Source organism: Meriones unguiculatus, chromosome 9 (genome assembly GCF_030254825.1).
Source record: "Meriones unguiculatus strain TT.TT164.6M chromosome 9, Bangor_MerUng_6.1, whole genome shotgun sequence".
Classification (NCBI taxonomy): Eukaryota; Metazoa; Chordata; class Mammalia; order Rodentia; family Muridae; genus Meriones; species Meriones unguiculatus.
In genome coordinates, this window is record NC_083357.1 from 64,875,287 (window position 1) to 64,899,856 (window position 24,570).

The following is a 24,570-nucleotide window of genomic DNA, read 5'->3' on the forward strand; positions in this document are numbered from 1 at the left end:
GTTTCCTTAATGGCCCCAACCAACTGCTTTTTCCTACTTCCTTCCTTCTTTCCTTCCTACCTTTCTTTTCTTCTCTCTCTAAGCCCAAACTCTCCTGCTCAGCCTGTCAGAAAACTAATCCTACTTTATGGAATGAAGTATTGCTCAACTGTCAAAGAGAAACAAAACCCAATCAAAATATTAATTAAATTTGATAAAAATTTGGCTCTGAGCATTTTTAACACTAGAATGTTATACAACCACACAAACACACACATACACACACACAAAAGATATTTGTGGTTAACAAAAAGACCTTTGAAAAGGGCTTGTTCTGTTCAGTAGCAAGAAAAGAATGGCACTGTTTTCCATTTTGTTCCAAAAACGAAATCATATGTAAACAATAATCTCATTAGTGTAAGAATGTTCTACTCTAATCAAAATTATATTTTTAAGTTACAAGATCTGAAAAGCAGGGAGTGGGGAGATGGTTACAAATGTAAAGCTTGCACTGTGCAAGCCTGAAAGACTTGAGTCTAGACCCCCAGCAAACCACCGGCAGGCAAGAAGGCCAACTTGTACTTCTAGTATTCAAAAGGCAGAGATGGAATTTCCAGATTAAGCTAGATAGATAGACTAGCTGAGACAGTGAGACTCAGGTCTCCATAAGCATTCTCCATGTGTCCACTCATACGTAAACACACACACACAAAAACATGCAAAAAGGAGGGGGGGTCTAGTTATTTGTCTTCAGATTATTTATTGCCCGCATCTCTTTCTCCCTGAATAACTGTGAGCATGTGAGAAACCAAGCATCCTGAAAAATGGTGTTTTCCCGATTGCCTTCACTGTAAAGAACAGTTACAGGGTAGTGAGAAGACGTGACGCCACCGAGGACGTCTTTCAAGTCTGGCTGCCATCTTGGCATTTGACTTTTAATGTTCTAACAACTACTTTTCCTTATTGCTTGGATTAGAAACATTTCCACAGATTTCTCTCTTAGCCGAAGCTATCAAAAGACAGATCACGTGGAGGTTCCGGAGAAAATCTAAAAGCTTTGCAAGGTAGCGTCTAAGTTCATATTAACCCATAATGAGTTTCGATTGCTTCCATCTCCTTCTAGTTTCAGAAAACAATGGCACGTTTACTTTCAGGTGGCGCTGGGAACAGAGGGCAGACGAAGAGACTCATGGGAAAAATGTCTGTCCTACAGAACTTCCTGATCCCATTAGGAAGGGCGAATGTTTGAGGAGGAGATGCCTGAGGAGGGCAGTGTCCAGGGGAATCAGAAGAGAAGGTAACATGCAGTCCAGGGACTTTGCTTGAGATGGTCCCTCCCTCCCCAGCCAAAGCCCCCTTGCCCAGGGCAGACATGTACCTTGTCCCTTGTGATTCACTTCCTTTGCAGCTATCACTTTATTTAAAACCGAAGTGAGTGGCTCATTCTCTCCAATCACATGTGAGGTTATCAAGGGTGACATGATGAGCTGTCTCTGTCGAATGTAGGTTTCCATGGCAATTCTGGGGAAGACAGGAGAAGTAAGGAGGAAGCCAGAAGTAGAGAAGGTCTCTGATGTGTGCCCTGAGGGCACGGAGGTCTTGTGGGAGCAATCTGGAAAGGTGATCGCAACATCTCACCAGAGGGCTCTGATGTCAAACAGAAATGACTGGAAATCATTATTTCGGGTAGAGTTCCGGTATGGGGCCACAACAGACCAGGAGGCAACTACCACAGTGCTAATGCAGCAGAGGCCAAGTGCAATATCTACCTTCCAAGACCACAGCATAGAGAGAGAGAACAGCTTAGCTCCCCCAAAGATGCTGGCTTCTGCAAGTATGCCAACAAAATCGCCCCCCAAAAGGTTACCTACAAACCTGAGCAGAAGCCAACACAGCAGTTAGCTACCTTCTGTCTTCTGTCCCTGCCATAAGAGCACAGTGACTCTGCAGTGAGTAACCCTGTGTTTGCTGTCTGCTTTTGTCTACAAGCCAATCTCCTCTGCTTCGCTCACTAGGACACTTACTCTGTTTTATGGCATGCAGTGTTGCCCAATCCGACATCATAAGGTTTGGGCAACAGAATGAAAAGTAAGGCCAGCTAAATAAACTGCTGAAATTTTGTCCCTGGCGCTTTCTTCCCTTCATTCTTCCATTGAATGTGTGTGTGTGTGTGTGTGTGTGTGTGTGCATCATACACATATTGAGATTATAATTACAACATTTCTTCCATTTTCTCCCTCCAAATGCTCTCATATAACCCTCCATGCTCATTTTCCTTCAAATCCATGGCCTCGTTTTTCACTAAATGTTACTGCATGCAACAACTATGTATATATTTTTTCTCCTAACACCCTGTTCAGCCCATATAATGTTACCTGTATGTTTTTAAGGCTGACCATTTGGCACTAGAGAAACTACCTGTGGCCCCCAGTTTTCCTCAGCTCCCTTTAGTTCTTTGGTGTTGTCCTGGTTCAGCATGTTCGGGTAGTCTTGCTGATGAGGCTTTAGGGGCCATCTCATGTTACTACTAGGAGACATAGTCTCACAGCAAACACCCCAATTCTCTCAGTCTTTCCACCTCCTCTTCTTAAACATGTTGTGGAAATGACAAGGCAAATAAAAAGGTGGGAGTCTGCAACAAGTATTAAACAGCTGAAGTTCAGGGTAATGATCAAGGACAAGTTAAATAGTAAAAGTTACAGGCAATGCTCAAACTCTTAGATTTGGCTGTTGGGATGGGACTGAAGGAGGAGCCAAAGGACAGGAGATCTGGCTCCTGGCTCTAGCTCCACCTGAGCGTACTCGGCGGGATGCTATGCCCTTCTGAGGCCCACATCCTCATGACCGTCTGTTACACAAATACAGTATGTGTGGAGGACAACTGGGAAGCTGTTTTGAGACATTCAATGACATTAAATTCAGGATTGCAATGACCAACCAGCAAAAGAGATCCAGTTGAATTAGCCTATCAGGCGAGGTCCACAGAGGTGGGAGGTCAAAGGGCCAAACATAATCCCGGTTCTCTTAAAGCTGCCATCACCAATGCATTATCATACAATAGTTGCCATACAATAGTCTTTAGCCTTCTCTGCCTACCAGGCTGCTTTCTTTGTGTACAACCTTTTATCTGATGATAAAACACACTGCAACACGGGGCTGGAAATCGGGAGCTGGCTCCTTTAGATGCATTTCCCCAGGTGGACTAACAGAGTTCCCATATATAAGCCACTGCAGCTTAGGAAAGAACAAGGATAGGAGTCGCTATGGGAACATGAACATCATTAATACAGGGGCTATTTGCTGCACATTGGGTGGCAGTCAAATCAGGGCTGGGCTCCTTGGGGACCTTAATGGAAGCATGTGGTATTCTGCAGTGGGACCATCTCAGAGTTCACTGCCACCCCATGGATGGTGGTCCAGAAGTTGGGCAGAGGCAAGACACTGAAGGAGAAGACTATCATAAAGCTGAATACAAAGAAAGGAATTTTTCAGATATGTTTTCTTTGTGAATGCAGATCTTGACATGGTTATATTTATGAGAAAAAGTAGTAGTATTTGTGGATATGAAAGTTATATGTATACATGTTATGTTTATGATATTTGTCTGTCTCTACAGAAAATGTTCATTTATTTATTTATTTGTTTGTTTATTTTTAGACAATGTCATACTATGCTTCATAGGCTGATTTTATATTCATAATCCTCCTGCCTCAGCTTTCTAAGTAACTGGGATTACAGGCATACACCACTGGGCCAAACTATTTTATTCAATATACTTTATCTGATTAATATATTATATTTAATACATTTATAAATTCAATTCCATATATTGATGAATTAAATTTATCTAATATCTATGTGTAAACGTACTTATGTATGGCACATAACACACACGCACACTGCCATGAACCACATTTCAGTCACCTGTGAGAAGCCACATACTTGATGGTGGTCCCCTACCATTTAGTTACCGAGTGACACTGCAGCTACCTTACTCTATAGACATATACCCTATTATGGTGACACAAAGATACAAGTTGCCTAAAGATGAATTTCTCAGACCATGCCCCCCTCATTAAGCGACACATACTCTGTGTGTGCATTTATGTGCGTGTATATATGTCAAGGGCAGTATTTCATGACACCCAAGCTTTCAGGTAATTCCTATCAAGCAGCAAATATTTGGGTGGTACATCCTTCATAGAACCTAAAACTTAAGGCATAACATTTTTTTATTTGTGCATTTTAATGTGTTTTGTATGGATTCGTGTGTGGTTGTGTGTGGTGTGTACCAGGTCACTCACGTGAAGGTCAGGGCACAAACTGTGTGGGTCAGTTCTCTCTTTCTGCCATGGTGGGACCTGGGGACTGAACTGGGCTGCCCAGTGGCAGGCGCCTTTTCCTGCTGAGTGTGCTGTCACAGTGTATACACAGATGGGTAATACGGGTTTCCTTTCAGCCATCGAAAGGATGCCTAATATACTTTTAAAACCTAGTCGAGCCCCAAACTGGTTTAAACTGAGTGTCACTGATCCTTTACGAACCTGCATACCATTTGTGTATTTATTTCCTTTCTATAACCTCATTAGTCTCTATTAATTCTATATGCATACCAAGGGCATTTTTCTAACATTTGTTGCAAATATTTTCTTAAATTATTTTTCCTTATTATATAAGTTGAAAATGGGGGAGAGTTTAGCCCATCAATTATTCTTTTTTTTTTTAATTTTTGCTTGAAAATATTGATATGTGACTTAAAAATAGCTTTCCAGAGCTCACTATTATATGTAGTTGCTATTGTCCTGTGGAATTTACATTTTTAAGCCGCTCAGTTATAGGCTTGATTATTTAGAGTCTCTCTTGGTATATGTTGGAATGCTAGAGCTCACTGACCTGTGTTTCTATCCTTTTATCTCTGGTTTTTATCTCTGTTTTTTTTTTTATCTGTGTTTCTCTGTATAGCCTTAGCTGTCCTGGAACTCACTCTGTAGACCGGGCTGGCCTTGAACTCAGAGATCTGCCTGCCTCTGCCTCCCGAGCACTGGGTTTAAAGGCGTGCACCACCACCACACAAGCTGACTTGTGCCTCTTAACAATGAGCTAAGATTTAAAAAGTATTTATCTTCTACAGTTGTGTCTTTCCACCCATTTGCAATATGATTGGTGTGTATGCACGTATATATATATATATATATATATATATATATATATATATATATATGATTTATTTTTATTTACGTGTATGCGTGTGTGTTTGGGTGACTGCCATGTGTATGGAGCTGTCTGCAGGACCTATAAGAGCACATCTGATCCTCTGGAGTTACAGCAGAGAGCTCTGGGTCAAGTTCTGAGCTGATACGGCCCTATACTACCACACTGGCTCTCCTAGTTCCTTGCAGGAACCATAACCAGCCGTTCACACTCCTCCCGCCTGCCTAGCCTGTTGGAGGGAGGCTCAACTGTGTTTGCAAATGCTGATTTCAGCGCCTTGAGATCTGGTTACCACCCAGCCATGGTGGCAACCATGTGATGATAAGGAATGGTCCCCAACTATCCCTGATCAGCTCAATAAAGATGCTGAAGCCTATGACTGGACAGTAAAGAGGTAGGTGGGGTTTTAGGTTCTCAGGCTTGGGTTCAAGGGGAAGGTGGAACAGCTGCAGGAGAGAGGAAGCCAGGAAGAGAGATGGCTATGAGCTTGTGGCTGTAGGAACAGATTAATGGAGCAGAAGCCGCCCCACAAGTCCTCAGATAGGCAGTTGATTGGCTTTATGTGGGTTTTAAAGGTACTAGGATTTGGATAGATCAGAATCTGCCCAGCGTAAAAATAAATCATGATCTCTGTGTGTCTGTCATTAAGGAACTAGCTAGTTAAAGAAAACTGATGTTGTAATAATTTCCTGCATTAACTAATACAGAAAGAACAATTTATCTTTCTACGGTAACACTCCTTGCTACTATGAGTGTGTGGTCCCTGGACCAGCGCCACTGGCAATACTCAGAAGCTTGTCAGATGCAGTCATACCTACCAGAGGAACTGTCCACTCTAACAAGACTGCCTTGACAATCCATACACATCACCTAGTCTGAGAAGTCCTGTGATCTCTAGTCACACCTGTTCAGCACAACAGAAGACAGATACACTGTGGCCTCTCTGACAATAGGATGACATCATTCTCTGGACGCCAGTGCGTCCTTTGTTTTATATCCCTCCAGTTATGTCTGCTGAGTCAGGAAATGCTCACTTTACCCTCTTTGAGTCCAGCATGAAGCCCCTGAATAAAGTCTCCTGCAGAGGTCTCGGGTGAAGCCGTTCAGCGGAAACACCTTTCCTCTCCTGGTAACAGAAATAGTTCTTCCCTTCTGTTTCTGCACCCACGTCCCACTAGAATGGCTACCCTGTATCTCAAGCCACCAGGGATAAGCACCAGATACTCACTGCTGAAAGGGAATGAAATGCTGCTTTTCTTCATCATCCACCTTCCCATGTATGATGTCAGTAATATCCATCACTAAGAGAGAGAGAAACGTCATTAGAGACACTGATGGCTTCATGCCTCCCTGAGCTGTATAGAAAAGGATGGTATCAGTAAACCCAGAACTCCAGAAGAAAAAAAAAAAAGGGACCAGGGACCAGACAACAATAATTATCTAATATACCACACCTGGCCAGGCAACAAGCCATGAAAGGCTCAGAAAAATATATCCAACCCTGCAGGACACATATGTAAAACTCTGCAAGACTGAGCTGCTATATTCCTGAGAAACTGAAGCCTGATTGTTTGTTTGTTTGGATAAGCCTTCACTGAAAGCCACAGAGAATACGCATTTCCAGCAGGCCTGTCAGAAGAATTAAAGGTCTGGAGAGAAACTCAAGATGTGAAGTGGCCACCTGTGTCTTTGATTTGATACACTCTTGGTTTCTACACCAGCATTAAAAGTACCGGAAAACAGACCACCAGCAACTGGTCCCCCAAACCCTGTCCCAGGAGAATACTTAAATAAAGCCAGGTGGTAAGCCTGTTGCATCCATTATCTCACTTACAGAGCCGTGAGGAACCCCACCTTAAGGAATGGGAAGGGTTAACTTACTTTTGGTCACAAGCTGTGTTCCTATTGTTGGCTGTGTTTATATGTTCTATTTGTTCTGTTTTGCAGTGCTGGGATTTAACCCAGGGCCTTGCACATGCCAGGGAAGCAAGGTAGCACTGAGCCCACATCCGCACAATTAGTTTTAAGTTTTTAGCAAAGCCAGGATATGAAATAACAGTGACCACAAAGCCAAATCACATAACCACTATGCCCAACTACGTAGAGGATTAATAAAAAGCTGCAAAGCTGATAGCTGACATGAGGCAGGGCCTTGGTAAGAGGTGAAACTTTGGTTAATAAATTACAGTCTGGCCATAAAACGCACATTAGCAATCCATTTTTCCATGTCCCAGAGAGCTTGTCTGGAGACAAGAGAAGAAAGTACTGAGAAACACGCTCAAGACAACACGTTCCACCCAGCCAGGGGATGATGCTGGTGCCAGCTGGGAAGGTGGGCATAGCTGGGTATCAAACGCAGCTTGCTGTTCCCCTAACAGAACCTTATAAAAGATGGCACCAAGAACCACCAAGAAACTCATTTGTTAGTGTCTGTCACCATCTCAGAACACTTAACTTTGCTTAACAACTGGCGTTAAGGTTGAGAATGAATTAGTCCTCTTCTCATTCTATTAATACCCAGACACACACACTCTCCTCTACTCCCATGCACACACATGTACGCCAATACAGAGAAGCAGACAAAGCCTTGGGTTTAAGATTTAGTCTCATTGGCCTGTAATCCATCTTTCCTTTATAGGCAAATAAATACATTTACCTTGCCATGTGGAGGTCTAAAGAGACCTTGGTTCCTTGTATCTCTTGAGACTCCACTTTAATTCTTGATACAGTAGCAATGCTGGGCAAGGTAGCTATAACACCCATAATCTCAGTACTTGAAAAGCTGAGACGGGAGTGCCTCTGTAAGTTCCAGGCCAGCCTGGGCTACAGAATGAGATTGTGTCTCACAAAAACAATCAAAAAGCAACACTAACACTGCTTCTCTAGGTATTCCTTGAGCAGCACGCATGATGGGGACAGTGCAAAAGAAATGGCACATAGACAGTCACACAGGACGGGGAGGCCATCTCCATACGCACAGAGGCCACAGGGATGACTGATGAACATAGAATACCTGGCCCTGGTCCCAAGAGCCAATTTTTGACATTTCATTGATGACTTTCAAAAAGCACTACTGATCCAAAGGCCAATAAAAGCCCAAATATCTATTCTTGAAATTTAGAAAACAAAGATATAGAACTTCTTGGGAAGTCCTGAGGATTGACTTAAGCTAAGGACCCCCTTGGAAGGCCCTCGGTGGCACAAAGCTGCCTTTCAGAAGTGATGCTCCTAGCCAGGGAAAAGACTTTGTCGTGGATCAGAGCAGCAGAGCACATGCTAACAAACAGTCCTACAGTGCGTGACACATGGTGCTGGGCCCCAAAGACGAAAAATCAGTGGCTACACGAGGACACAAGACTCAAGGAAAGAGAACTGGCTATCCTGGGGTATGAATGTCATGTGCCTGCCGAAGACCAACCACAAAGACTTGATCCATTGCTTCTCACCTTTAGAGGGCCTTCCTGCCATCTCTGTCTGCCCTCCAGCCAGCCATCTACCTTCTTTGCTCTATCTCTTTTTACTGCTATAAGTACAGCAAAATACACCTAACATAGAAATTGCTACCTTAAGCACTCAATACTCAAGTTCAGTGGAAGTAAGCATACTCACCTTGGATAACCATCACCGTCATCCACCACCAGGACACTTTCATTTTAACAAAGAGAACTCTATCCTCAATGAGCAATTCCCCTCTTTCTTCATGCCCTGGCAATCCCAGTCAACCGCCTTGCTGAACCTGACTCTTGTAAGTTCCTCATCTAAAATGAGCCCTATAGCAGCAGGCTGTTTTGTGTATGGTTTATTCTGCTGAGCTTAATGTTCTCAGTGGCCAGCCATATGGTGGCATGAGTCAGAATTTCCTTCCCTTTTAAGGCTGAATAAAATTTTTCCATGGACACGCCACATCTATGTATCTCCTCATCTACTGAGGCACACTTGAGTGATGTCCCTTTTAGCTCTTGTGAATAATTATTCACTGTAAACATGGTGTTTCTTTGAGACCTTGCTTTTCAATTTTGGGGGGAATATGCCCAAAATGGGATTTTGGCTGAACTCAGGATCAGACGATGGGTCTACATTTAGGTCTTCTAGAAACTGCATGGCAGAGGGTCCCCAGAAGCTGTCCATTTTCCTTGGACTCTGGGCTTTCCTTGTACCTGCTACTCCAAAAGGCCTCCGCAGCCCACAGGTGTGCTTTTTGCCCTCCTTCAGCTCCATGCGGCCCACCCGGACAATCTGGCACACGAGGCTGATGCGTGGTCGGATGAGGTCCGTACTGCTGAGGTCCTGCAGGCAGAGAAGACCCGAGAGAAGGTGGCTGCCCTGTCCTGCTCAGAGCACGCTTACCCATGCTGAAACACCATGGCAATGCCTCTCTACCCACCCTTCTGAGAGCTACTGCAGCAACAGAGAAGATTATTCTCTGTTTGTCTATAAAATGGGGTTTTTCTCTTCTCTGGTCCCTACTCCACATTTATAGACTAGATCAGAGTCAATCTAATATCTAACAGGTAGGAAGGTGTGCAAGGAGTTAAAAACCAGGACACTCTCTGACACTTTGGGTCCTTCCACGTCTCAGTGTCCAATGACATAAAAACTTGCATGATGCTAACATTCACTGAACATCTGCAGATGCCTGGGAGAGCCCAGGCTAGACTTGATCGTGCTGTGTGAGACTGATCTTGAGCTCCAAATCTTTCTGCCTTCACCTCTCAAGGGCTAGGATTACAGGTGTGTCCAACCCCTCAACCCATCCGCTACTTACCCCCTTCTCATCTTCCTAACAACCCTGAAGTCAAGTGTAACCCAGGCATAATTTTATGAGGTTCCTCACCTGCACCCTGAGAGGCCTTCTCCATGAACACTGCAAGAGGCATGTGTATGGAGGAAAGGGGATTTTTCCTGTTTGTAGCTGAGGCTACAGTGTGTGTGTATGTGTGTTTTCTTAAGGAGGGGTGAGTGACCCAGAAATGAGCTTACATATCTCATTCACTTAACATCAAAAATAACTTCATTATATCTCAGAACCCTTTTAGGAAACCGCAGCCCCAGCCTCCTTACTAAATGAAGAATTACTTTTCAAATAATCACTCCAAATCTACGCCCTGTAATTTGGTAGAGGCACATCACTGAGACAGCAATATATACCAGTGACCACCTGCCCTCAATCTCTGCTTGAGGTTCTGCAAAGCTTCCATTAATAGAGAATAAAAGTCACTGGGTGGCAGGTTCTAGAATCCTGGCTTGTTGGTATCATTAAATAACACAGTCATTTATAAGTGAGTTCTGAACACTGTTTAATAGCCAAGGAAATGGCCACCACACTTTATTTAATTGAAAAGGCTAGACATGAAATTTACATACTAGATGACCCTCTGGCTGGCTGGGAGAGGATGTGGGGGCAGGAAAAAAAAAAGAGCAATTGCAGCTCTACTAAGTCAAAACTAACTAAATGATAGACCAAAAATTTAACAGTGCCTTTAATATATAAAATATGATCCAATAAACACCATTTGATTGCAGGAAAAAAAACAAAACAAAACAAAACCTCACTTGGTTTCAAAACTGAGAAAATACTAAAGTCTGGGGGGAAATGTCAGAAAGTTCTTTACCTGCGTTTACAGGGGTAGTGAGATAGGAACGGCTCTACAGAGAGGCAGAGAAGCCTGGACATGTCCTAGACTGGGAAGGTCAATGGGGACATGGTCAAGTGGCTAGGTGCCACTGGAACTTAGGCCAGTTTTCCCAGTCTTGGACTGGGAAAGGGTAGGAGATGAAGCACTTGTGTGGGCTGATGGGAGAAGGGAAGAAGACGGAGGGAACTAGGGACTCACTCATCAAGGTTTCCCAAGGCCCTTGGTGGTCCCAGGGTGTGTCCTTAAAGAAAAAGCCAGAGAAGTTCAGAAAGCTCCGACCTAAGAGGAAAACAGTTGCCAGGTCCAAACTACAGCCTCATGCATTGCCAGGCTCCTGGGGCGCACGCAGCGGCCCCCTGCAGAGGGAAGCACGAGGAACCTTCTACTCAGAGGAAGGTTCTCAGAACAGGTCTGGGGCACATTCGCCCTCACCGTGACCTTGGTCGGGAAGCTCCTCTTCCTCCAGTTAGTCATCTGCATGGGGAACTCTCTTCAACTTCGGTGTCCTCCTTAAAGGTCTTCTATTTATGTGTTTTGCAGTGCTGGGCACTGAACCCATGGCCGAGTGCCTGTTAAGGCTGTGCCATACCACAGAGCCCCACTGCCAGTGTCCAATCAATCTATTTAAAACATAAGCCTCAGGGCCGGGGAGAAGGCTCAGTGTGCTTGCCATCTAACCGTGAGTCCAAAGGCTCAGAACTCATGTAAAGCTGGGTACTGTAGCACACGTCTGGGTTCCTAGGTAAGGCTGGGGAGGGGGGCGGGGTGGAGACCGAAGAATCTCTAGAATAGCCTTGTCTATGAAATGACAAACAAAGAGACCATGCGGAAGGTGAGGACAGACACCAGAGGCTGTCCTCCGACCTCTGCATATGAACTATGGACACGCGAACAAACACACACCACACACACGCATACATATGAAAAGTTAAGTACACATATACGCAGATACCAACAATTAACGAGAAAAAGAGACCATGAATTTAAAACAGAGCCAGGAGAGGCATGGGGAGGGGGCCTGCAGGAAGGAAAGACAACGGAGAAATAATATAATTATATCATAATCTCAAAAATAAAATTAAAAAATAAGAGTAGGAAAACATCTTCAGTGTGATAAAACCAAGAAATAAGCATATAACTAAACTGAAAACCAAAGTTAAATATACAATTAAAACATGGGCATCCCCCAGCCACGCTTTTGGCAAAGCCTCTGGAAGCACATCAGGGTTGCAGATGCTGCCTCTATTTACTTACTTGTGTCATCACTGTTTGTATTTGTCTGTCTTTTCCACAGCACAAAAGCTGCTCAAAAACACACTTTCTCTCCCTCAGTTCACAGACTGTCTCAAGTGTGGTACCTCATACGTGTTACCCTAAGTGAATAAATGCCTGGGCCCTACTCATCCAGTACGAAAATGATGGGACAGAGTATGAGACTGGGCTAGTTAGATGGCTCCACGGATAAAGGCACTTGCTGACAAGCCTACGGACCTGAGTTCTAATCCCCAGGACCTACCCAGTGGAAGAAGAACCTACTTCTGCAAATTGACCTCTGACCTCCACACACTTGTGCTGTGGCGACATAGACATACACATAGACATAGACATAGAAAATAAATGAATGCAACAACTTTGTACAAAGAAGGCAAGACTCACAGTGAACACGGCTTGGAGGTTATTCAGCTTCTCTATCTCCTTGGGCATCCCGTTACTGCCCCAGCGAATTAGGTAGTTCTCACTAGCAAGAAAGAAAGGAAAAAAAAAGAAAGAAAATTACTCTTAATGAGAGGCCATCTGGGACAGATGCTGCTCACAGCATGGACTTGCAAGGGGCAGGAATGTCCCCTGGTGAGGCAGGTGCTGGCCCACAGACTACACACAGCGGCTTCTCTCTTCGGGGAACACCCTATACAGCGACAGACGACTCTCAGAGTGGCCCAGACCTGGGATTTTAGAAACTTCTTTTGCCTAGGGTCTGTATCCCACCTCAAATTTCTGGCGTGCAAGCTTCAACTTTGCTGAAAAGACAGTTTAATTTTAAGAGATTCGGGCGTGGTGGCTCAGGTCTGTGATCATGGCACTCTGGAGACTATTTTATGTCATTATTTGAGGACAGCCTGGGCTACATAGTAAATTGACCAGCCTGAGATAGTCAGTGAAACCATGTCTCAAGAGGCCACGTTCACAAAAGCTTAGTTTTGTATGTCATTCCCAATCCATCCTTCGTGGTCTGTATCACCCAAGTAACTCAGCAACTATTTTCACTTTTTGAGAAAGGTTCTTATGTTGCCCAGGCTGTCCTCAAACCCACTATGTAGCTGACCCTTCTGCCTCCACCTCTATTGTTCTGGGATTACAGTCACCTGCCAGCAATGCTGGGGATTGAACCTAGGGCTTTGTGAATGCTAAGCAAGCACGCCACTAGCTGAGCTACGCCTAGGCCCCAGTAATTACTTTTCACCACCTTCTAGAAGATGAGTCTCCATTTCCTAAGTGGCTTGGTGAATGAGTCACTCTGGGGCCCAACCATACTCTGACTATTCCCCATAGTTTTTAAACTTTCTTTATGCAAAGTACTTTTTTCCCCAGTAGTTTTGGGTTCATGGGTCAGAGTTGAGCTGAAAGCAGAGTTCCCAAACACACAGCCCCCAACTATCCGCCTATAACTGCGGAACCTGAAGGGACACGTCATCATCATCATTCATCCCACCGCCTACAGCCGCTTTGAGAGCTCACAGCTGGTCTAGCGCGTTCCCCGGGCTTGGACAAACATAATGAGCGGCATTCTTCACGTTGGTATCCTACAGCGCAATCTCAGGGCCGTGAATCCCTGCTGTGTTGTACTTCGACTCTCTCGTTCCTCCTGTCGGGTCTTCTGAACTCTTCATTCCGTCCTAAGCAGTTTTATTCATGCTTTTGTTGTTGCTGTTGTTTTGTTTTTCGAGGCAGGGTTTCTCTGTGTAGCCTTGGCTGTCCTGGACTCGCTTTGTAGAACAGGCTGGCCTCAAACTCGCAGTGACCCACCTGCCTCTGCCTCCTGAGTGCTGGGATCACAGGTGTGTGCCACCATACTGCCCGGCTGTTATATTCACTATTAAAATCCTGCAGATGGTGGAATCTGAAGCTGCAGGTGCCAGCACCCGTGTACAAAGGCTTCAGAGCCCGAAGGTCATTACTTCTACCATCAGGAGCGACTACACTCTTCCTCTACATCTCCCCGTGTCAAATCCTGTGAAGGGCTCCTGGACAGGGACAGATAAAGCCAAACTCTGACGACACGGGTCTCCCTTACCTGATGAAGGTGGACTGGTCTGGGTCATACAGGGCCATGAACAGCTCCGCATCCTCACCAATGTTGCAGACAAAGTTCTTGAAGTTCACATAGAGGCCATAGGTGTGGACAGAACTGAAGATGGCCTGGCCTCGCAAGTCCAGGTTCTGCAAAATGCTCTGGGCCAGGGGACAGGAGAAAAGACTTGAGCAAATGTTGGCAAAGAAATCAACCTACAAACAAGGAGACAGCTACTACAACCACAGAGAAGCACTTGCTGAGAACTGGGCAGATGCGGGCCAGTCAATAATCCCTCGGTCAAATGAACGCATCAGCATTAGCGGATAGCCAAAGTGGTCCTGCTCAGGGCCTTGAGCCCAAGTAATTCAATAAGTGCTTTCTAAGAGGCTGAAGAGATGGCTTGACATAGAAAGTGTTTGCTATGGAAGAATGAGTGGCACAGTTCGGATCCCTAACGTTCATGTAAATCCCCAGTGCGTACAGGAGGTAGAGACGGGACTGTGGACAAGTCAGCCAGCTAGACTAGCTGACTTGGAAAGCTCTGGGTTCCAGTGAGGGAACCTGCCTCCGTAAGTAAGATGGAGAGTCATAGAGGAAGTCACCCAATGCCAACCTCCGGCTTGCATGCTCATTTGCAGACAGATGTGGGCACACACACGTGTAAAAAGACATACCTACATGCATGCACACCCCATACATACATATGAAAAAATAAACATATGCTGTCTACAGGTGCTAACTCAGTTCTCAGCAGACTTGTGATGCCTTCTTGTCCTATGACGGGATGCTGGAGAAAGCTGAAGAACACAAACACTTGATCCACTACCCAGCTTCACGGGACACAAATGGTTCCATGAGAAAACTTTGTCCTTCGGTGTGGTTGTCACATATTATCACAACTGTGCTCCAGAACAAAAAACACAGAAACAGATCTCTCTGCATCCAAACGGAAAACAGATGAATATGTCAACATGGCAGGGTCAGGGTGGTCAGAACATGGCTGCCCTCTTTCTCTTTTTCTGATTTTCTTCACTTTTCTAAGTTTTCTTTGTATTCAAAACTTTCCAAAACATGTTATTTAAAACAGTTTTATTTTGGAAATCACAGTCTTCATGCCAAATACAAAAGATTATAATATAAAAAGTCCTTCCTTCCACCCAGTTCTCCTTCCTGGGGTCATCTTTATATTTATGCTATGTGTAATGAGTGTTTTGACTGCATGTATGTCTGTGTACCATGTGCATGCCTGGTACCTGCTGAGGTCAGATAGACACCGGTACCGTGAAGCTGGAGCTGTGGATGGTTGTGAAGCATTATGTGAGTTCTGGGAACTGAACTCAGGTCCAGAGAAATCTTTGAATGACTATTTTCTTATTTACCATTCCAGTTACTCTCTGCATATGCAAATACTGAAGTGTATGTATACCCTTTTGTATGTATTTTTTAATACAAACTCTATTTAGTAAAAATGGTCCTGAGTCACTCTATACACACACACAGACACACACACACACACACATACAAACACCCCTGTGCATTTTTTCCCTTTCCAAAGCAGAGCACAAATGCTGGCCTCATTCTTTCTGCCCACCTTTACAATGAGGCCACACATGATTTTTCAGGCATTTCTATGTCTATTGTCTACTACTCCATATTGGCATTAAAAACCAGAGCAACAAATGAAATCCTAGCAGCCCAACCTGCGCCTAGCAGGAAACATACCTTTTCCTCTTGGATCTTTTCCTCTATCCTTTTAGAAGCAACTTCATGGGCCCTGAAGAGGGCAATGGTGCTGGTCTCATCAGGATCCAAGATGTTTCCATTGTCGTCACGCACGACCAGGTCTAGTCCAAGCATTCTGGCGAGAAAGGACGTGGTAAGTAACTCTCCCCCGTGCTGTCAGACTCTTCATGGATGAACCTGGATCAGAAAGCCCAGGAGTCTCCTCCTTCCAATCTCTACCTCCTTTCTACATAGCGAGAATGCTGCACAGCTCTGCAGGCCAGCTAGCCAAACCTGAGCGAGCACACGTGCCGAGGAGTCGGCCCAAAACAAGAATAGTAAAGTTGGCAACCACTGTGAACAAAGCCCTCTTTGAGTGATTCTCTGCCAGTCTCCTGTGGTCTGGCGCCATCCTTCAAAGGCCTTCCTTGACTTGCTTACTCAATATTGTCTTAAAGGAGGAGGAAGTAGGTCATGGTGGCCACCCTGTCATGATCCATCTCCATGCTGGCTCTCCTGTCATCCACACTGCAGCCTGAACCCTGGCTTTATTTCGTATCTGCTCTCTCTAGGACCCTTTCATCTGGTCTCTTCTTGTGTAAATGTTTCCTACCCTTCGAAGTTATCATTAAGAACTTGACTGAGACAATGGCAGTAAAGGACCTACAGAACCTCACATATAATAAGCACCTACAAATGTTTGCTCTGGCTGCAGAGAACGGCACAGGAAAACTAGTAATGAAAGTTCCGGGGGCTGCATGGCAAGAGCACAGACAACTACCTCCTTCTCCAAAGGCATTTGTGCCCAGTGGGCACAGAAGTAGAAAGAACTCTGCTTAGTTCCAAGAAGTCAGAGACTGATGGGATGGAATTCTACACTCAGGCCTCGATTCAAGGTAACCGCACGAGAGCAGAGATGTCTGGAATAGCAACACTCAGGGGAAAATGGGGGATGTCCTTGGGAAGAAAGCACACATGCCTCAATTCCCCACCCCCATCCCCACTCTACATCTACTCTGTATGAGTGACTGTACTGGCAGCTTCCTTCCCAAGGCAGCCAGACCCACAGGCCACCCAGACCTGTGAGAGATGGCAATGCAGGCAGAGCTGGGTCATGGATGGATTGGCAGAGAGGCTCCGTTTCCTGAGATGCTTCCAAGGACAAGTGTGGGAAAGCAGCCATGCTCTGCCACGTGGGAGTCATTAACGCGTTATGCCAGGCCTTGGGGTTCCTCCAGAACAATGTTGCTGCGGCAAGATCACAAAAGGAGAGAACCGTGTCCCGCCTCAGCTGGCTTTACAGCAAGTCCTAAGACCTTACTTGAGAGACTGGACATCTGCAGCGGTTACGGTCAACCAGGGGTCTAGATTAGATACTTCTCTTGTTGCTGTGATCAAAAAACCTCACAGAAGCAACTTAAGGGAAGTAGGGTTACTTTGGGCCACAGTTCAGGGGAAGGCGTGCCAGAGGACCTGAGGCAGCCGATCACACTACACCTTCACTTCAGGAAGCAGGTATGTGCTGGTGCTCAGCTAGCTTCTCTTCTTCAATCCAGGACCCCACAGAGCAGGGTTGCCTCCTAGTCAAGGCGGATGCTACCTCCTCACTTAACCTAACCTGGAACCCCCCCTCACAGACACGTCCAGATGTGTCCTAGGGGATTGTAGGTCCTGTCTAGGAGGCATTAACCACCTCAGATGTCAAGTACTGGGGAAAAGATTCACATCTCAACTGCAAGACAGTGAGACCAAGAACCGGGGCCTGTGCTAAAGTTAATGCTTTCCCATTGCCTTTGTGACCTGGAAGGAAATCTGTCAAGTTCACTTTCCCCTAAAGGAAACTGGAAAAGAAAAAATAACTACATCATAATAGCCACTTTCTAGGGTTGTATATACGTGAAGTGTACAACAGAGTCAGTTTGTGAAACTGACTGAGTTCTGTATCCTGTTGACTTTGACTGTTTCTACATACCGTTTGTTAAAGTACATTTACACCATAGGCTCATGAACTACATGTATTTTAACAGGGCTGTGAAGGATAGGTAAGAGTCCTGAGGTCGGGGCCATGGGGCAAAGGTAGAGGCAGAAATGACCACAGTACAAACTGGACAAACTACATGCACTATAGGTCACAGCAAAGCCAACCGAGGGCTTCTGTGGTCTTCTGGAAGGGGCTGGCTGAAAGCAGAACCCCAGGCCACGCCCACTGTTATAGATGGCCTGGATTTCCCACATTGTGAAAGGTAGTGCTGCCTGGATGTCCCATGTCTAGCTGGGCTGTTCAGGAGCTTGCTGCAGGGATAGACCCACGACAAGTCTGTAGATTGAGCTGGGCGTGGTGACAAACGCCTTTAGTCCCAGCACTCAGGGAGGCAGAGGCAGGCAGATCGTTGTGAGTTTGAGGCCAGCCTGGTCTAGAAAGTGAGTCTAGGACAGCCCAGGACACAGGGAAACCCTGTCTGGGGGGGTGAAGGGGAGGAGTGCGTAGAATGAATCAATGGGCTGGAAGGATGGGGATTATGGCCTTTCTCCATGAAATCAGGGATCTTCTCAGACACAGAGACATTAAGTAACAAGGGACCCAGTGGGGATTAAGTTCTGAATGGGAACCATCCCCCACAGGTGCGTGTGGCTGAATACTTGTCAGACAGTGGCACTCTTCTGAGAGCTTGCAAAAGCTGTTGGGAGGTCCTTAGCTGATCCACTTGGGCTATTAGGGGTGGGCCTCTGGTCCTAGTCTGGAGCACTCTGCTCCATGGTGTGCTGGGTGGAGGAGCTCCGTCATAGAGTTCTGACACCACTGCCATGGATGGCATCTGCTCTGCTACACCTTCCCCATGATCACAAACTCCACTCTCAGAAACCACCAGCCAGAGTAAATCTTCCCTGACTTTAGTTGCTTCTTCCAGCCAGTACATTGCCACACACAGAAACTGTTCCACCCCACCCCTACGAAAGCCTAGTGAAGCCTAGGGACGGAGGTAGTTAATTGGTATAGTTGTGTAGTTGAATAGAAAGAATAATTTCTAATTTCCTGTAGCATAGTAGCATAACTGTACTTGACAAAAATTAACTTTATTACGTCAAAATACCCAGTAAAGAGGATTTTAAAACATTCCCAACACAAAGATGACTGCTAAATTGATGGGTATGCCATTTAACCTCATTAATCATCATGACACATAAATACTGCGTACATGTGTCCTATAAGTCTGTACAGGTATGCATAAAGGGTGAGCCATTTATTTTCGGTTTTCATTTTCAGACAGGGTCTCCTATAGTCAACCCAGGCTGGCCTTGAACTTGCTGTGCAGTCATCCATCCTTAGCCAGAACTTCCGGTCCTCCTGCCTCCATCTCCAGCATCCTGGGATTACAGCACCGGGAACATTAGTTTATACAGTGCTGAGCGTTGTGTGAGCTAAGCAAACATTCCATCGACTGATCTACCTCCTCAACGCCCAGTTTGAAATCCTTTAAAGGATTTTTCTAAGTTGCCGTGAGCAGTGTCTGGTGGGCAGATGCCAGTCATTTCCCTCAGTGTAAGACTGTTCGAGGTTACCTGTTCCCATGATCAATTTTGGCCGTGACCTTCTTCTTCAGCTCCGCTAGTTCGTCCTTGGGGAGTGTGCCGGACAGGATCTGGGAGCGCCACTCGATCAGACTGTATGTCATTTGCTGTAGCTGGCGGAATAGTGTGACCTTGTTGTTCTAAAATGGGAAAGGGGAGAAAAGAGGGACAGAAAGAAACACAAAGGTGTGATGGAGAGAGCATCTTCATATAGAGAATCTATAGGGCATTCCTCACTCATTAGGTCACACAGTAAGCTGCACACTTTGAGGCCTATTTTTATGTTGTAAGTTTTTCCAAGCTACTCCTAACTTATCCCAAAAGGCAATTCTAAAAGCAGGTAAACAGTTTCAGATTGGTCGAAAGTCATAATAAATCCATCAAATCATTCACACATCCTAAAATTCTGACCATGAACCTTTCTTTCTTTATTTGTTTGTTTGTTTTTTTTTTTTTTTTTTTTTTAGACAGGGTTTCTCTGTGAAGACCTTGGCTATCCTGGAACCCACTCTGCAGACCAGGCTAGACTCCAACTCACAGATATCCACCTGCCTCCACCACCCGGCACCTCTGCCCCTGCTCCCTTCCTCTACTAAAAACCCTTCAGGCATTCCTACCAGTTAGAAGAGGGCCCACTGTGAGTCCTTCTGAGGCTTGCCTGGGTCACATTTCCACCTGTATTTGTCAGTCTACACTTCAGAATCTGCACTTCCTTCATGCATGGTGGTGGTCATTCCTTCGAGTGTCCCAGAGTCTGACATGATTTCATCTAAGCACAGCCACACCAACCTTCTCCTCTGAAACTCTAGCGTGTACCTGTTCATACATGGGCATGTACATGCACAAATGTGTGCATGCATGAGGCCAACGTCAGAGATCTCACCTCATTCCCCCTTTGCCTGATTTTCTGAGACAGAGTCTCTTGCTGAACCTAGACTCAGGTAGTCTGGTTGGTCAACAGGGCCCAGGGACTCACTGGTCTCCACCTCCCCAGCTCTGGGATTACTGATGTTCTCCATCATGGTTAACTTTTGTGTGTGGGGTGTGTGTGTGTGTGTGTGTCTGGGATCCAAAATCAGGTCTCCTGCTTACACATTGGGTGCTTTAGCCAATGAGCCATCTCCCCAGCCCCACCAGCCCCTAATTCTGCCTGGATTCTCAACTGAGGAGTCTTCTCCTGTGAGTTAGCTTGCCTTCCTTTGCTGGGAATTTATAAGCCACACCAGTGCACAGGGCTCTGGAAGACTGTGGCCTGGTAAGTTCTGTCCCTGGACGGGAAGCATTCCTCTTGTGTCTATGCCTATTAAAGACACTGAAGAATTACAAATGGAGAAATAGCCAATTTCAGAGGTATGGAATATTGGAAAATAGAACTTTAGATCTTAGTTTTAAAATAACTCTTTTCCCCCAGCAAATGGAGACTGAACTGTTATTCTGGGCTTTCCCAGTAATTCAGCGAACAGAGCTAAAGCAAAGTTACAACCAAATAATGGCTTGTATCTCAATAATTTTGAGAGTCAAATACTTCATGTCTGAGCTATCACTCTCTAGGTTCCATCCAAATGGTTTGTTACATGCTCTAAAAGATCGTCAGCCAGTGAGAAGAAACTGGAAACAAAGTTCCTGCCCTGAAGAACCCAGCATTCGCGAGGGGAAGGAAAGTAATAAATGGTCACACACACACACACACACACACACACACACACACGCGCGCGCATGTATTTATCGCATACTATGTTATTTTTCACTGGCAGCACTGGGATTGAACTTGGGGCCTAGAAAAGTGCTCTTACTGATCAGCTACAGCTCCGTTGCTTATATCATTATATCTATACACGCAAGATAACCTCCGATTGTGAAAATTACAAGAAAGAAAATAATTAAAAAAAAATTGAACAAGTTGGGTATAGTGGTGCACACCTTTAATCCCAGCACGTGGAAGGTGGAGGAAAAGGCACCTCTGTAAGTTCAAGGCCAGCCCTGACTACATAGTGACCTCAGACCAGCCAGGGTACAGTGGACCCTGTCTCCACAGGGGGAGGATACAAGGTATACAGTACCACTCATTACTTATGGACTATGATGCCAGTGTTTTCTTGCTCGTAGGTAAATGTCATAACACTGTAGGTAAATGTCATAAATACTGTTACAGGACTATGTAGTTATGTAGTTCTGAAGTTAATTTACAACTCACCAGTTGTATGTCAATGATTGTAAGAGTTCAATAAACGTCTAAGCCATTACAACCTTGGTTCTACCTGAATGGTTGGCTGGCCCATTACACAGAGGAGAAATGCTACATAAACAATGGAGAGAGAGGTGACCACAACATAGAGAAGACACGCTACGTAAATAATACAGAGAGAGAGAAAGAGAGAGAGAGAGAGGTGGAAAAAAACAGAGGGTGGGTGGAACAAGTTCTAATGGCTGCTACTACTTCTCTCTTGTTGGTGTTCTCTAACAAATCCAGGAACAGATTCCCAAGCAAAAATATTAACCACAACAGAGCTGAAAACATCCAAGGCATCTCTGAACAAAGCACAGATCTATAGGGAAGAGGCTTGGACCTACAGGTGTGGCAGTGAGAGGCAAGGGTAAGATTAGTGACTTCTGATAAAAATTCTAATGCAAGTTCAAAGTTCACGGGAGGAAGAGGTGCCCAATTATCTGTGATCTCAAGGAGCGTGATTTACACTGCGGATCTTCACAACTCAAAAGGTGAGTCCTGTTTAAGATCAGGGAGGTATTCACATATTTGTGCAACCTCCAGAGCCCAGCCTTAGAAAAGCACAAAGAGATATGTAAAGATCTTGTCTTTAAGCAGCATAGGTAACACCTGGCCTTTTCAGTTCAATTTTGAATAAAATGTTCCCATTTCATTGTCTTACAAACTGAAGAAGGAAGGAAGGAAGGAAGGAAGGAAGGAAGGAAGGAAGGAAGGAAGGAAGGAAGGAAGGAAGGAAGGAAACCTACAGACTTTACCTTTCAGTACTAGAAAGAAAAGAGGTATTTTTTTTTTCTTTCCTGCAATTCCTCTACCCCTATAGTTTTTAGCATCGTCTGGCTGTAATTAAGGCATTAATTTCCATACTCTGAGAAAGAAAGGTTCAAAAGGGCCCAGGGAGTCCTCTGCGTGAGGTGGTGCTTTTGAGTGGGGGCATTCGTTCACAAGTTTCTCGGTCTCAATTATATCAGACATTATCCGTGGCAATTTAATTATTGCCTGTCCATATCAGCCTTGTTTGCCAAGTCCTTCCCTCAAAGAAGGAAGAAGACAGCCATTATTCTCCCACTCACTGTGCCAAATTCATTCTCAACAGACAAGCTGGAACAGGCGAGAGGATGTGAGTCCCCCCCCCACTTACTTCAAGAAAACGGGCTCTGTTCCGACTGCTCTGAGCTAGGCTCTCTGCATCCTACATGCCCCTCCCCGCTCCTCTGACAACACGTGCATTTGGGGGGAACCCTGTGGGGACAGAGGAAGATCCAGCACTCCCAGGTAGAATGAGTATGTCACATTCTTCTGTCTCTCCTGCTGCGCTCTGCCACAGTTTGGATATGACTTGTCCTCCCCAAAGGGTCCTTGTGCTGGAGGCGTTGTTGGCGGAGCCAATAAGGCTGGCTGACTTTATGAGTGGCCCAGCAGGAGGTAATTAAACCACAGGGGTGCTGCTCAGTTATTATTATTTTTTTTAATCTTTTTATTCTTTGGCAATTTCATACGCATATACAGTAGAGCTTGAGCATATCCTTTCCCGGGTATCCTTCCCATCTTCATGACTTTTGCCATTTTTTGTAATGCAGCAACGTTGAGTCCATTTGATGCAGCTTGCTAGGGTATTCACCAGTGCTGCTGGCTTGATCTTGTCTAGGTTTGGGGAAGGTAAAACACACGCTGTGTGAGTTCACGAGGACAACGGCCACGTCATATCCACGAGGCAGCCTATCACGGCTCTCCTCTCCATCCTTAGATTTCTCTCTGCCCCCTTTAACAAGATGATGCTCCCTGAGCCTTGGTGACAAGAGGAGTGGGGTGGGGGGTGGGGTGACACAGTATGATGATGAGGGTGTAGTATAGTATAGATTCATAGCTACACCGGAGTAGAGATTTATAGCTATAATATAAATTTCCATCTATGATATAAATCTCAACTCAAGTACAGATGTCTCATTTAGGCTGTGCTCTCCACAGGGCTTATTCTCAGCTCTCTGACCAGCTGTAGCTCTAATCACTGCTGAGCACCATGGAAGGCGGCTCTCTGGAGAAGGCTGAGGACAGTACGTTCTCTCTTAGGAGAAGCCGTTAGGAAAGAGTGTGGACCTGGGCTCCGAATCACTCCCGCCTCGGCCTGTGAGGGCTCCTCCTTGCACACAAGCCTGTTGTGAAGCAATCTTCTGTGATCAGACAGGGCAACAGGGAAGAGCAGATACAGACGCCTGATCCTGAATGTTCAGCTTCCAGCACAGGGAGCAAAATAAACCTGTTCTCTTTATATGGTCCCTGAGCTCAGGTGTTTTGTGCTACCAGCAGAAAATGGACTATCAGGCCCTTCTTGACCTGGCCTTTGATTCCTACATCCTGCACAGAGCAAGCATGCCCTTTGCTGAGCTTTTCCTCCACTATCTTCTGTCTTTACCGGGTTAGCCCTCTCTGCCCTGTCAGCCATCACTGCATCATTAAATAATTTCTTTGACCTCTGCTAAAGTCAGCACAATACTGGGATATAGTAGGAACTTGGGAACAAATCTGATGGCTTAAGCTAAACAAAACAAAACAGTGGTTTGAATCTGCACGAGGAACAGTCACTCTCACAAAACACAGCCCAAGTATTGTTTTCTACCAGACAGTACAGATACCCCTGTATCTCACTAGGTGTATTTGTAACCCAGATGTTTATCTTTTCTTTTCCTTCTTTGTTAGAATTCCTAGAGATTAAAAACCAAGTCACAAGAAAAAAACAATTTCGCCTCCCATGGTGACAGGAATGCAGAAGTCACCCAGGGAGGGCTACAGAATTTTGGAGGCTGTTCAGACCATGACATTGATTGATTGGGTGTCCAAAACACACACACACACACACACACACACACACACACACACACTCACACACACACACACAGAGAGAGAGAGAGAGAGAGAGAGAGAGAGAGAGAGATCCT

At 45.3% G+C, this 24,570-nt stretch overlaps 1 protein-coding gene across 1 annotated transcript in view; it reads right to left on the reverse strand.

The window, feature by feature from the left end:
• The window catches only part of Dock5 (dedicator of cytokinesis 5), a 179,125-nt gene that overhangs the window by 73,734 nt on the left and 80,821 nt on the right, over window positions 1-24,570 (reverse strand). Inside the window, exons 6-12 of the mRNA XM_021635507.2 lie at window positions 19,402-19,550; window positions 15,841-15,976; window positions 14,119-14,276; window positions 12,483-12,564; window positions 9,348-9,477; window positions 6,419-6,491; window positions 1,358-1,500 (exon numbers count right to left, since the gene is read on the reverse strand). Of these exons, the coding sequence (XP_021491182.1) occupies window positions 1,358-1,500; window positions 6,419-6,491; window positions 9,348-9,477; window positions 12,483-12,564; window positions 14,119-14,276; window positions 15,841-15,976; window positions 19,402-19,550 (871 nt within the window). The remainder of the gene's footprint in view (window positions 1-1,357; window positions 1,501-6,418; window positions 6,492-9,347; window positions 9,478-12,482; window positions 12,565-14,118; window positions 14,277-15,840; window positions 15,977-19,401; window positions 19,551-24,570) is intronic.